Source organism: Schistocerca nitens, chromosome 7 (genome assembly GCF_023898315.1).
Source record: "Schistocerca nitens isolate TAMUIC-IGC-003100 chromosome 7, iqSchNite1.1, whole genome shotgun sequence".
Lineage (NCBI taxonomy): Eukaryota > Metazoa > Arthropoda > Insecta > Orthoptera > Acrididae > Schistocerca > Schistocerca nitens.
Window position 1 is genome coordinate 356,246,294 of NC_064620.1, and position 15,498 is coordinate 356,261,791.

General features: G+C 39.9%; 1 protein-coding gene across 1 annotated transcript in view; it reads left to right on the forward strand.

Annotated features, from left to right (window-relative positions):
• Positions 1 to 5,716: 5,716 nt before the first annotated feature.
• LOC126194926 (menin) overlaps positions 5,717 to 15,498 on the forward strand; it is a 45,105-nt gene continuing 35,323 nt past the window's right edge. Inside the window, exons 1-3 of the mRNA XM_049933305.1 lie at positions 5,717 to 6,134; positions 6,213 to 6,365; positions 6,569 to 6,811. Of these exons, the coding sequence (XP_049789262.1) occupies positions 5,717 to 6,134; positions 6,213 to 6,365; positions 6,569 to 6,811 (814 nt within the window). The remainder of the gene's footprint in view (positions 6,135 to 6,212; positions 6,366 to 6,568; positions 6,812 to 15,498) is intronic.

A 15,498-nucleotide genomic window follows, 5' to 3' on the forward strand; every position in this document is an offset into this window, starting at 1 on the left:
AGAAGGTCATGACTTTTACAAAATGTCGTTCTAGTGTGAAAACTATTATACACTTTAGTACACCAATAAAAAATATACTATAGTTTTTTCACGGTAGGTGAGCACCCTGCTTATAGCCTCTTAAGAGAATTGCTACAGTATGATGAATTTGCTGCTTTTAATTATGGCTTAGAAGTTGTAGTACTTTCCATCGTCATACTTGGTCAGCGCAATAGATCTTGCTGCAATGTAATGCATACTGTAAGCTAGCATACAACAAATTCAAACGGCCCACAAAATATATAGCCACATCTTCTTCCTTGGATAAGAGCTGCTTAAAAACGTTGCAGAATGAATAATCTCATCAATCCAAGGGTTTTATAACAATTATACTCAATTTTGCCGCCACAACGTAATACACGTGTTCACCATTTCACACGGACCTCGAGATTGTAATCCACTTAGAGAATGTTCTAGCGGGTAAAAAGGCGGTAATTTTGCCGCCGACACCCTTCTGTAGGGAAGTCCCTACTGATTATGCCTTAAGTCCATGATAATTACAATGATAAAAGCAGTTTTACAAAATACATATAACAATACACATGTCGTTATTTAAACAGTAAAGTTTAAAAACTTGTCTAGGATTTAAAATTGCTCATTTATCTGCCTGGCGGCAGCACCGTACAGTTTTAGTTAAGCTAAGTTTATCACTTTTGCCACTAGATGGCAGAAGTGTACAGTGCTTGCTCCGACACGTCACTGCCTTTTATATATTGTTGTCCATCTATGCACGACTGTTATTTGTAATAACAAGTTAAAAAAACTAATATATATCTACACTCCTGGAAATTGAAATAAGAACACCGTGAATTCATTGTCCCAGGAAGGGGAAACTTTATTGACACATTCCTGGGGTCAGATACGTCACATGATCACACTGACAGAACCACAGGCACATAGACACAGGCAACAGAGCATGCACAATGTCGGCACTAGTACAGTGTATATCCACCTTTCGCAGCAATGCAGGCTGCTATTCTCCCATGGAGACGATCGTAGAGATGCTGGATGTAGTCCTGTGGAACGGCTTGCCATGCCATTTCCACCTGGCGCCTCAGTTGGACCAGCATTCGTGCTGGACGTGCAGACCGCGTGAGACGACGCTTCATCCAGTCCCAAACATGCTCAATGGGGGACAGATCCGGAGATCTTGCTGGCCAGGGTAGTTGACTTACACCTTCTAGAGCACGTTGGGTGGCACGGGATACATGCGGACGTGCATTGTCCTGTTGGAACAGCAAGTTCCCTTGCCGGTCTAGGAATGGTAGAACGATGGGTTCGATGACGGTTTGGATGTACCGTGCACTATTCAGTGTCCCCTCGACGATCACCAGTGGTGTACGGCCAGTGTAGGAGATCGCTCCCCACACCATGATGCCGGGCGTTGGCCCTGTGTGCCTCGGTCGTATGCAGTCCTGATTGTGGCGCTCACCTGCACGGCGCCAAACACGCATACGACCATCATTGGCACCAAGGCAGAAGCGACTCTCATCGCTGAAGACGACATGTCTCCATTCGTCCCTCCATTCACGCCTGTCGCGACACCACTGGAGGCGGGCTGCACGATGTTGGGGCGTGAGCGGAAGACGGCCTAACGGTGTACGGGACCGTAGCCCAGCTTCATGGAGACGGTTGCGAATGGTCCTCGCCGATACCCCAGGAGCAACAGTGTCCCTAATTTGCTGGGAAGTGGCGGTGCGGTCCCCTACGGCACTGCGTAGGATTCTACGGTCTTGGCGTGCATCCGTGCGTCGCTGCGGTCCGGTCCCAGGTCGACGGGCACGTGCACCTTCCGCCGACCACTGGCGACAACATCGATGTACTGTGGAGACCTCACGCCCCACGTGTTGAGCAATTCGGCGGTACGTCCACCCGGCCTCCCGCATGCGCACTATACGCCCTCGCTCAAAGTCCGTCAACTGCACATACGGTTCACGTCCACGCTGTCGCGGCATGCTACCAGTGTTAAAGACTGCGATGGAGCTCCGTATGCCACGGCAAACTGGCTGACACTGACGGCGGCGGTGCACAAATGCTGCGCAGCTAGCGCCATTCGACGGCCAACACCGCGGTTCCTGGTGTGTCCGCTGTGCCGTGCGTGTGATCATTGCTTGTACAGCCCTCTCGCAGTGTCCGGAGCAAGTATGGTGGGTCTGACACACCGGTGTCAATGTGTTCTTTTTTCCATTTCCAGGAGTGTATATTATTGGAATGGAACAGTTTATACAGGGTGGTAATGATACATGTATCGTTACAAGCTCCACAATGTGAGCAGAAGATCAGTGAAGTTATTTTGTTTAGTCACATAAGACAACTGGATAGAAAATGCTGGGAAGGTACAGTTTGTCTGTAAGCTGAAAACCGAGCAGCACTCGTGACAGAAGTTGCCTTTTCTGGAAAAAAATGTTACATTACACTTACCATACAGGACGAGGTAAATCAATTTCTTTTCTAGCACCGTAGAACAGTGTGTAAAGATTTAGGTGTTTCTTATATTAGTGTTACCAGTAGCTCATATCTTTTGTCGATGTAACGGACTTTGTGGAAAATCAACACTGCCCAGGTAAGTCTGTGCATTGTCACAGCACACTGCAAAAAAATGGCTCTGAGCACTATGGGACTTAACGTCTGAGGTCATCAGTCCCCTAGGACTCAGAACTACTCAAACCTAACTAACCTAGGGACATCACACACATCTATGCCCGACGCAGGATTCGAACCTGCGACCGCAGCGGTCGCGCGGTTCCAAACTGTAGCCCCTAGATCGGCTTTTTTATTTTATTTTTTATTTTTGCATCTCCTCGGGGCGGACGTCGTAAGACATCCATTTATAAGTTCGTTGTTGATCGATTAGCTCAGTTTTTTTATTACAGAGGGCTGCTAACCCTCTGACCGAACACGTTGAGCTACCGTGCCGGCTCTCGGCTACTCCGGCTGGCACAGCACACTGCAGAAGAACACGTTATAGCTGCTTCTTTTGGCAAAGGGGTGTTAGAGAGAATAGGGAATCGCCTGCTCGCTCTTCAGTTCACATATTATGAAAGAAGGAAGAGCATGACCACATTCCAGTAAACTGCCTTCGCCCACAAATCCACTTCCACCGCTCCTCTTCTGCTTGTCATACCAAAAGAATACAATTTATCCCTTAATACAGCTCTACAGCACATACATGTGGTACACACATTTAATGTTTATTCTTGCCCCAATGTACTTAAGAATAAATATTAATTTTGTACCATTAAAACACTATTTTAGTAATGTGCGATTTTCCCATTCCCTGCAAAGTGGAAACTGTTAAACCTAGAGAAAAAAATGTATATGACCTTTTCTGCTGGTAATTTAATATAGTTTAATTTTGTACTGTAAAAAATTTTCACTAGAAGACGTAGTTCTCGAGTTATTCGAGAAAAACATAAAAAATTGACCAAAAAAGCCAAGCTACACTGGCTTCACGGCACCCTCACGTCATGGCAACGTCACATACGGGTGTACAGTCATTGCCCATCACATTAGGGCATATCAAGTCATTTCAGGACAAGTGATCTCTGTCCTCAACCTTTTTTTCACTGGTACTGCGATCTTCACAGGATGATTTTCATGTGTCTGGGCATGCCAAGTGCACGTGCACAATGGTAGCTTATATAAGTGGATGCTGGAGTCCACATTTGCATGAAAATGACATTTATTGGACTCAAACGGTTTGCAGATTGCAGGGTTATCTTGAATAGTAGAGAAGGAAGACAGAAGTGCAAAACAACGCAGAAAAAAATGTGGGTTCAGAAAAAGCATTACGTGGTACAGAATGGGAGTTTCATGCACTATACAAGGAGCTCAAGGAAGGGGAAACTGCATTTTATAAATACTTTCAAAAGTCGAAGCACCAGTTTTTTTATTTGTTACATCAAATTGGACAATTAGTTATTCAAAGGAACATAGCGTAATGAGCTGCCATCATTTCCTGTGAAAAATTGGTTTGTTTAAGTTTAATTGCTAATCTAGTGCAAATTTTTGTGCAGTAACCTTATCTCCCTCAATATCTTTCCCTTAAAGCTTTATAGGTTATCTTTATGGCTTGTATTTAGCTTTTAATACTACAAGTGCCTTATTTGTACTGGGGTTAGCTAGTGAAACCACGTAAGTATTGACTATTGATTATTGTAAAACATTTTCACAAACAATCCACAGTGCTACTTGACAATTAATAAGCCTCCCACTGACACATATTTAAGAAAATAACTCTAATACGTTATTTGACATATACATCGCAAAAAACTCATTTTGTCACTGTTGTAATATCTTAAGGCTTCAGTCCATTTCTTTATGAAACATTACAAATGCCTAACAAGATAAGAATAAATTCCACTTACTAATCGATCTGATCCTACCCTAGGCACTTTTTTCACTTTTAAGTTACAGCTACATTGCAATCCATTTCACTGTAAAATATTAAATACGGTACCGGTGTGAATAAAACTCCACTTCATAAGTATAGCAGAAGACAAGTAATTTAGTAGACGAGTCATACAATTCGAACTTCTGTCTTACAGCTTCGGTTAATCTTTCGTCATTAATTATTTCATTATAAATATTAACGAAAGAAATAACGAGAAAATTTATAAGAAATGACAAAAATAACGAACAACACACAACTTATATCAAGCACGAAAATCACGAGGAAAGGAAATATGGAGATGTGCGCATGGCTGTGTAGCGGAAGGAAATGTGCTTTGGAGTCCCTGATCAACAAAGGACAGAATATATAAGCCATCAAAATTTTCTTCCTGAGATACCCTGACGGTGCCGTAATGGTATGGGCAGTGTGGATGTCGCGATTTTAAATGCAATACAGAGTAGTTTAACCGGACAGGACGTGATGTGGCATGACGGCCAGTGTGAATTGTCCTTTAAACCCTCCCATTTCCCATCTCCACCCACACATCCCAGGAATCACGATGTTCAGTATGTTCTTCACAGCACTGCCTCCTGTAAGTGCACAAAAATTTGGGACTACATAATTTTTTCCGGCTTTGCAATCATTTCTTTTAGTTTTCATTGATGGGTCATAGTAGAATGTTTTGACGCTTCTTCCATTCTGTCTAGTGTGAATCGGCCTTACGGCAGCTATGAAGAAGAGGTTTCTTTGTATGCTGATCTGATGACATCAGTTTACGTTTTTGCACATGCTGAAAAAGCTGCTGCGCGATATCTTTTTTAATACATTGAGAATTAGATATTATTCTGTTTGTTGGTAAATATATGGGTCGACGATCTTTTGACTGTATTAGACGCATTTGTTGTTCTACACAATTAAATGTACATATTCAAATTTTCCATGAGACCCAAGGAAAGTTTTATAGCGTACTTATTGAACCCAAAACTGGTATCATATGTGAGCGCCAAGAAGTCTACGGATGACAGAAGGGATTCGTCTCTGCTCATGCATGTTTGACAACAGACGAATGTACTAACTTTAACCTTGACCTCGAAAGTGCGTAAGGGACTACGCTAGTCAGTGGCTTTTGAAAATCTGCAATATCCGAAATAAACTTTAAAAAAATTATTTGTTGTGTGTAATGAATGTACTGAGTATAAGATACACATACTGTCACTAAACAATGAGGTGTTAGTACATTTATGAATGACACGGCGTTAGTTTATAATGCCGCGTAACTGCGACATGGCGGGGTTTCGAGAAGTTGATCGGCAACAGTTCCCGCTACAAGATATTTCTTCAATTGTCGGTTTATTTAAACAACAATTAGAAAGTTCTTACGAGCCTGATTTAGCACTGTTATCCATTATTGTTGGAGCTGTTGAAAATTCATTAACATGGAATCGAGCATTATCGGCGCAGAAAGAGACCGAAAATTTTACAGAATTCAAGTTGCCTCCTGTCGAATATCACATTGTGGAAGCATTGTATTCAAAGTTTAACGCTATAATAAAAGGCGCAGTCGATCTTTCACTATATGGACTCACAAAATTTGCTACACGGGAGCTAGTTAAGAAAGTGTCTGATGTCATTTGGAATTCTCTGACACGAAGCTATTATAAGGATAGGGCGCACTTGCAGAGCTTGTACAGTTATTTGACGGGTGAGTTACTGGTGAACGTTTCTGTTTATGTGACATTTCACTGCGAAATGTGTTAGATGTTTACATTATTACTTACAGGAAACAAACTGGATTGTTTTGGAGTGGCATTCGCCGTGGTTGCCGGTTGTCAAGTTCTTGGATTTCGTGACGTCCACTTAGCTCTGTCAGAAGATCATGCTTGGGTTGTGTTTGGAGAAGGAGGAAAAGAAACAGCCGAAGTTACGTGGCATGGTAAGTGTTTACCTTCGTACATACTATAAACTAATCAAAATTCCGCATTGAGTAGATGAATTGTGACACCTCGTGCAGTAACATTTTCCGACTATTTTCTTCTAGTAACCCGTCAATTTACACTAAATGGCGTGTTACCAATTGACGGAGAATTGTGGAATTCTCTGTGAGGCTAGAGTTGTCATTTTAATTAAATGTTGTAGGTAAGGGGAATGAAGACAAGCGAGGGCAACCAGTTGGACCTGGTATTGGATCAAAGTCTTGGCTGTATGTAAATGGACGTCCTGTGATATGTACTAGGCCAATGGAAGTTGCAGCTTTAGTCTCAGCAATAAATCCTAGCCTTAGTCCAACCACAGAGGCAATGGAAATAGCTTTGTTACAACAAGAACTGCTGTGGTTATTGTATGATCTGGGACATTTGTCTCATTATCCAATGGCGCTTGGTGAGTGAATGTTTCTTTTGTATCTACGAATTATGAAAAACAGTGTGTTATGTACAATGCTCAGTGATGTGTCTTGCACTGTTTCATAACATATTTGTAGATGTAGTTGGTGAAGTAAAAGAGGTCCCTGGTTTTCTAATATGATCTACTGTAAGTGATTATGTAAATGTGATTTGCCAGTACTTGTTAAAACCTACTTGTGAGAAGAAACACATTTTTAGGAATGATTTATGTACGGTAGGCCTAAATTGCGATTTATGTTTATGAGTGAGACTGCCTCTTAAGGGATTGGAAAGCATTAGGTAATTACTTCAAACATGTAATCAACCCATCAACAAATTCTACAGAAGAGAGATGAATCAGTCATTTTTGTCAGTCATCTTTTAAATAAAAAGTGACAAGCAGGTAATTACTTCACTTTGTCCTTTCCAGTGTTTCATGGTCACTGGCCAACATGGACAAAACAAGATAGTAACTGTTCTATGTTATTTCATGTGATCAGTGGTCAAAGTATTGGCTTAAAACCAGGAGGAGTTGAGTTGAAATCCCCAGCTGGCCATCTAGATTTAGATATTTGTGAATCAGTAGTATGAATGCCGAGGAAGCTCTTAGTAGGGTGCTAATGCATGATTCCTTCCTTTTCTTGTTGCAGATTTTATTTCATTTTTATTGGGGAAAATTGCAATGAGCCCCCAATGCTTTGTGAAGGTTATTATTTTTGTGGGAAATTACACTCACCTCCATAAAGCTACATATACATTTATTTAAGTTAATATTTTCAGCAAAGTAGCTTTCACTGCTGTGATACATTCCAGTGATTGATCGTTTAATCTGTGTCAGATGTGTAAATTTTTTGAAACTTCATACTAAGTTGAAAAGCTGTAAACAAGATGTATTACCATTGTTTTGCAAATAAAACTAAGGCACCAAAAGCAAAAGCTTTCAAAAGCAATTCTGTGAGGCAGCAGACTTGTATTGCTATTAGAGGTCACTGTCTTAGCTCCGTGTAGCAATATCATAAACCTCAATCATGAGCTCTGCTTATACAAGAATGTTTTAGTTCTTTCAGAATGTAAATAACTTAGGAGCAAACAAGACCACAGGCCAAATAGCGGAATCAAAGTGTTGATTTGTTGATGAGCACACACAGAAAGAAAAGAAAACTTGATAGCTGTGTGTGTGTATGTGTGTGTGTGTGTGTGTGTGTGTGTGTGTGGTTTTTTTTTTTTTTTTTCCTTTCTCTTCTGTATGTGCCTGTCAGTGATGCCACACTTCTGCTATTTGGGATTGGTATCCTTTACCCTATATTATTTATAGGCCTACTAGAAAATACCTATTCCGCCTTGATTGACATTTTGTCTTGAACACTTCAAATTGTTTTTTGTTAATGCACATACGCTATTATTTAATAGCTCGTGGGTGAAGCACAGGTAGTAATCAGTAGTATACATTAAGATTGCAGTAACAAAATTAACACCAGGAAAAATGCAGACTTACATGTTTGTTATGGAAAAGTTAAATTTATTTAACATTATGTATCTTCACGTGAATCTGTTAATGGTAAGTCCATGGTGAGATATAACTTATGGAGAGCGAAAGGTAACAACCTGATAACAGAATACACATATATACTTGTGCAACATGATTCAGTGTACCCACAAATAATGGAGGTCACATATCACAAGAGCCCCCTGGCATGTGATGGTTATATGGGCTATTATAATGGTGTTTTATATGCTTCAGCGGTCTTATTTTGGTCCGAAAAATAATCTTGGTACTATGGTGTCTGCAAGAGAAATGGTGGTGCACAAATCATTATATCATCCCCTTGAAATTGAATGAACCCGTAACTATAACACTTGGTGTTCACCTGTTCAAATACTTGCTGTGCCCTCTGTCACGGAAAGGCAAACTCAAAAGAGGAGGGGTCTGTTAATTATTGGCAGTTCAAATATACAGTGAATGGTGGTACCCCTTATTAGCAGCAAAGTTTGGGATGGATCATCATGTGCACTCAGTATCTATGCCTAGAGAGCTCATTCAACATGTTGAAGAGGCTGTTGCATCAGCCGTTAAGTGAACAGGGTGCATCCAGCTGCAGATTGTGGTGCACATGCCCGTTGTCTTGGCACTGAGGACATACAGGGGCCATTCCAGTGACTGACAGAGAGGTTTGAAAGGGCAGCATTGCTCATGGTCTTAGAAAGAAATTCAAAACCTACAAAATTTTCCTCAGAACTGATTGTGGTAAAAAAAAATCAAGTGTAAGGTTTGAACCAGCAACTTAGAAGGTTCTATGCCGAGCTTGGGTGCAACTACTTAGGCTTGTGCCATAGGATTGAGAACTGTATGGTCCCCCAAAATACGCCAGTGGTGAACCATACATTAGAGGCTGCAGATAGCTGACAATGTGTGGGCTGCAAACAAGGCATTTTTTTTAGAGTAACTGATTCTCCGTCAGTCCAAATAATGGTAGCTGCAGTAAACGCTGAAGTAAGGGCCAAAGATATGGCCACCATAGGTGATAGTATTAATATCCTATTGTTCAACTGCCAAAGCTTTCAGAATGAAGTGCTTCTGAAAAGCAGTGGAGCTAATATTTTTAGGTACAGAAAGCTGGTTAAAAGCCGAAATTGAAAACAGTGTGAATTTTGGGGACATTTAAAATGTGTATCAGAAGCGTAAGTAAATTGGAAATGGAGGTGGTGTATTTGTTGCAGTCGACAAGGATTTCAAATCCATTGAGATAGAAATTGGAAGAAATTGAAGCTGAACTTGCAATTTTATCTTGCTGTTGACCACCAGACCAATACCCAGATGTAGCCAGAAACCTTAGAGAAAACCTCATTTCATTGTATGTAAGTTCCCCAGTCATACTGTCATCATTGGAGAAGACTGTAATCATCCAGGAGTCAGTTGGTAGAAGTGGTGAGGTTGCAAGACATCTTGTGAAACAATTTTAAATGTGTTCTGTAATTTAGAAGACCAGTCATGATGGAAACATATTTGATCTGATGGCAACTTAATAGACCTGACATCTTTGAGGATGTCCATGTTGAATCTGGTATGAAACAGCAAGTGGCAGTTGTTGTAACAGTGTTTACCAAAGTACAAAGGACAACTAAGACAAGTAGAAGGAATTATATGTTCAGCAAATTAGTTAAAGAGGGTGTAATGTTTTGTCAGAGTGAAGAACTATGAACATTTAGCTCGGTACTGGACCATGTAGAAAAACTATGACTCGATTTCAAAAGGGTGATTGACCTTGCACTGGTTAGATAGATATCTAGTAGAAAAGTTCAGGTGTGAGGGACTCTCCATAGTATACATTCACTGTAAAGAAACTAGTAAAGGAACAGAGACTACAGCATAATAGGTGTAAAACAATGCATAAGGCAATAGAGGGAGAGATCCTAATGAAACACATTTTATTGTCAAGAAGACAATGAGTGACTCCTTCATTGACTATTGTAGAAGAATATTATTGGAAGATCTCTCACACAACCTGAAGAAATTCTGATCAAAGATGAAGGTTGCCATTGGCATCAAAGTTATGTTCTTCTATAAAGGAAAATGTAAGAATATTACCCCAATTTAATTTTGTACTACTGCAAAATGAATGCTGTAGATATTAATGTCCATAGTGTGGAGAAACAATTGAAATCACTGAAACTGAACAGAACTCCAGAGTCCAATGGAATTCCTACCAGATTCTGTATAGAATTGGCAGTTGAAACTCCCGTTTTTCAACTGTAATAAGGTCCCCTTCCCTTGGGGGGGGGGGGGGGGGGACACCTGTGCTCAGTAGTTGGAAGAAAGTGCAGATCACACACATCTACAACAAGGATAGCGATCCACAGAGGTACAGTCCAATCTCATTGACATCCCTCTGCTGTAAAATCCTAGCATATAATGAGGTATCTCAAACAGAATGACTGCCTTTGTGACAACCAACATGGTCTGTGAAAACATAGATCTCGTAAAATAACAACTCAAGCTTTTCTCATTTTAAGTCATGATGACTTAAGACAGTCAAGTAAGTCCAGTATTTCTTGACTTGCTAAAAGCATTTGACTCAGTACCACGCTATCAAAAGTACAGAACTGTATGATGTATCAAGTGAAATTTGTGACAAAATTAAGGATTTATTCATTGATGTGGAGTACGCAGAATGTTGTCCTGGATGTCGAGTTTATCGGCAGATGTAGAAGTAACTTCAGATGTGCTGCAAGGAAGTGTGCTGGGGTCCCATGTTGTTTATATTGCACGTTAATGTCATGACAGACAATATTAACAGTAACTTCAAAATTTTTGCAGATGCTGCAGTTGTTTATGATGAAGTACTAACTGAAAAAAAGAAATTGCAAAATTATTCAGTTAGATTTTGATAAGATTTCAAAGTGGCACTGAGATCAGAAAATTGCTTTAAATATACATCTGTATTCTGCAAAACAAGCCAGGTGGTGCAGTGGTTAGCACACTGGACTTGCATTAGGGAGGATGGTTGTTCAAACCAGCGTCAGGCCATTCTGATTTAGGTTTTCCGTGATTTTCCTCAATCGCATCAGACAAATGCTGGGATAGTTCCTTTGAAAGGGTATGACTGATTTCCTTCCCTAATCTGATGGGACTGAAGACCTTGCTTTTGGTTCCCTTCATCGAATCAACCAACCTGTACTCTGCAAACCACAGTAAGATGCATGGAAGAGGGTACGTCCCATTGTAACAGTTATTAGGTTTCTTCCTGCTCCATTCACTTGGGGAATGTGGGAAGAATGATAGTTTGAATGCCTATGTGTGCAATCATTATTCTTATCTTATCCTCACAATCCCTAAGTGAGTGATACGTAGGAAATTGTAGTATATTTTTAAAATAATCATTTAAAGCCGGTTCTTGAAACTTCCTTGGGATAGTTTATGACTATTTGTGCTGCCCTTCTCTGTATATGCTCAATATCCTCTGTTAGTCCTATTTGGTACAGGACCCACACGTTTGAGCACTACTCTAGGACTAGTCGCACAAGTGATTTTTAAGCAATCTCATTTGTAGATTGATTGTGCTTCCCCAGTAAACCAAAGTCTACCATCTGCGTTACCCACGACTGAGCCATTCCATTTCATATCACTACACCTGGGTATTTGTATGAATTTTCTGATTCCAACCTTGCTCATTGATATTATAGTCATAGGTCACTACGTTTTTTTGTTTTGTGAAGTGCAAAATTTTACATTTCTGAACGTTTAGAGCAAGTTGCCAATCTCTGCACCACTTCGAAATTTTATCAAGACCTGACTAAATATTAATGCAACTTCTTTCAAGTAGTACTTCATTATCGATAACTGCATAATCTGCAAAAATTCTGAGGTTGCTATTTATATTGTCTTCAAGGTCATTAATATAAAACATATATAGCAAGGGTCTAAATACAATTCCCTGGGGCACACCTGAAGTTACTTCTACGTCTGTTAATGACTCGTCATACAAGATAACTTGCTGTGACCTTTCTGCCAACACATATTTCCCTTGATGCCCCATGTGACTGTACTTTTGACAATAAGCGTAGATGTGGTACTGATTCAAATGCTTCTCGAAATCAAGAAATACAGCATATAACTGACTGCATAGATCCAAAGCTTTCAGTATGTCATGTGAGAAAAATGCGAGTTCGGTTTCACGTGATCTATGTTTTCGGAATCCATGCTGGTTGGCATTGAGGAGGTCATTCTGTTCAAGTTACCTCATCATGTTTGAGCTCAGAAAATGTTCTAAGTTTCTACAACAAATTGATGTTAAGGATATTGGATGGTAGTTTTGTGGATCACTTCTAATACCCTTCTTGTAGATGGGGGTGGTATGTGCTTTTTGCCAAGAACTGGGCATGGTTTTTTGTTCAAGGAATCTACGATAATTGTAGTCAGAAAAGGGGCTGACTCAGCTGCAATTTCAGTATAGAAACTGACAGGGATTCCATTGGGCCCTGGAGCTGTGTTCAGTTTTAATGTATTCGGCTGTTTTTCAACATCTCTGACACTAATACTTATTTCATTCATCTTTGCAGAGTGGTAGGAGTATGAAATTGGGGCTATTCTCTTGGGGCTTCCTTTGTAAAGGAACATTTGAAAACGGAGTTGAGCATTTCGGCTTTTGCTTGTTACCCTCAATTTCAGTTCCTCTCTTATTTGCTAGAGACTGAACACTAACTTTGGTGCCACGAGCAGCCTTTACATGCCATCAGATTGTCTTTGGATGTTGTGAAATATCATTTGACAATATTCTGCTGTGGTAGTCAGTGAAGGCATCACACATTGCTATCTTCACAGCCAAAATCATTTCATTCAGCAACTCTCTGTAGCCTACGCTTTGTTTTCCATCCAGTAATCTCTGTTTCTTGAAGTTTCTCTACAGTGAGTATACCAAGGAGGTAAAATTGTGCACATCACATAATGAAAAAATTGTCATCTTAGTACTGCAGTATCAACAACTCACAGTTGGAGTTGGAATACAAATGCCAGGGTGTAACAGTTTCTGGAGATAGGACATAGAAAAATCCCATAAGCTCAGTTGTACGTAAAACAGGTGGCAGACTGGTTCATTGGTAGGCTACTAGGAAAATACAGTCAAATCTACTAAGGAGATTGCTTACAAAACACGTATGCTACCCATCATAGAATACTGCATAAGTATGTGTGACCCATTTCAGATAGGACTCTCTGAGGATATTGAATGTAACCCATGAAAATAAACATGATTAAGAGCAAATCAAAATAGTACCAGAAATATGATGTATACATCATCTGCTATTGTAGTAAATACTAAATTACAAGTTTTCACTTAGTGTGATTTTGTACAATAAAAGAAACTAGTTTTTAACTGACAGTAGACAGACCTACAATACATTGTTCTGAAATAAAATTTCATTACTCATTTAGCACTGTTTGCACATGAAGATAATTTTCGTAAAGTTTCCAGAGTATGTAAAGTTATGTTATTGTCATTACGTATCGCATCTGCCACATATTGTGTTTTTTTTTTAATTACTTGCAAATGCATTTTCAATTAAATTAGTGTATTGTGATATCTCTACATCAAGATATATTTTCACTCTGCAGCAGAGTGTGCACTGATTTGAAACTTTTTGGCAGATTAAAACTATGCCAGACTGTGACTTGAACCCAGATCCTATGCTGCCTAAAGGTGACAATTGCTCTACTGACAGCTAAGCAGGCATAACTCAAAACCTGCCCTCATAACTTTACTTGCACCAGTACCTTTCTATTATCTTCGAAACATAACAGAACTACTTCTGTATACTTTCCAAGACTAGCATTCCTGGAATAAAAGATATTTCAGAAAACTGCCTTAGTAGACATGGTCTAAGCATTGGAAAAAAACCTTACAACTGAAGAAGTATTTTCAGTCTCTACCATAATGCTCAGTTTCAGATGTTCCTCCAGCAGGGTTGTTTGTAGAAAGGACAGAGCTGCTGCAGAATGATAATTCATTCTGGAAACAATCCCCTAGGTTATAGCTGAAGTTAGGGAGGTAGGAGATGGCTGAAGGTTGGAAGATAGGAGATAGGTGCTAGTGGAAGTAAAGCTGTGGAAGCAGGATGCGTGTCATACCTGGATAGCTCAGTCAGTAGAGCAAGTGCCCGCAAGAGGCGAAGTTGTTGGGTTTGAGTTCCAATCAGGTGCAGTTTTAATACGCTAGAAATTTTCATCTCTCTGCCATTTTGTAGCATGTGAGAAGCACCATTCATTAGCTTCTTAGAGGTCACTGTACCAATTTTTGTCTTGCAGATGCTAATTTTTTAATTGAGTACGCAATCTTAAACAAGAATTTTCCTAAATTCTTTTTTACATTAATTACCCCTTTACATTAGAAGTTCTGGACTATATTTTTTTCCAGTGTTATAATTTGTTTTCTCTTAGGTTGACTGGTACTGATAGTGATAGGTATTACTCATACAAATTCTGGATATTGGTGATGTTCCAGTACTCTGTTTTCAACGTAACACAATTACTGTCATCATGGCTGTCATTGTGCCTGGAAACTCCTGTGTGTACCATCTTGCTCTCTCATTACCGTTAACAGTTTGAATGAGTCTTGGTATCTTACTGGCTTCTACCTGTCTTGTCCCAGAGACATCTACAGGTATACTCTGTAAACCATTGTGAAGTGTGTGGCAGAGGATTGTCCCATTGTACCAGTTGTTATGGTTTTTTCCTGTTTCACATATGGAGTGCAGGAAGATTGATAGAGAGAGAACATTGATGCAACAACGAAGGAAACATAATATGAGATAATAGGACAAAAGTTAGTCATGTCAGTATATAATTATGCTAATGAAAAGTCCTTGGTGCAATATAAGTTGGTGAGTGGTCAGTAGGCACATAAACAAGATTGAACATTAAACTATGCATCGAATGATGTCCTTTTTCAGAGCTAATTGCATATTATACGTGCACCTGCATGGCTACATCGTCTTAGCTGATGAAATTGTACTGGCACTGCATCATGTCTTGGGTGAGGTTTCCATATTTACTCCTCTCGTTATTTGTATTCTGTCTAGAATTTTCCATTACTATAAACTTAGGTGACAAAAGTTATGGGATAGCGAGAAGCACATATACAGATGGCTGTAGTATTGCATATACAAGGTATAAAAGGGAATTGTATTGGTGGC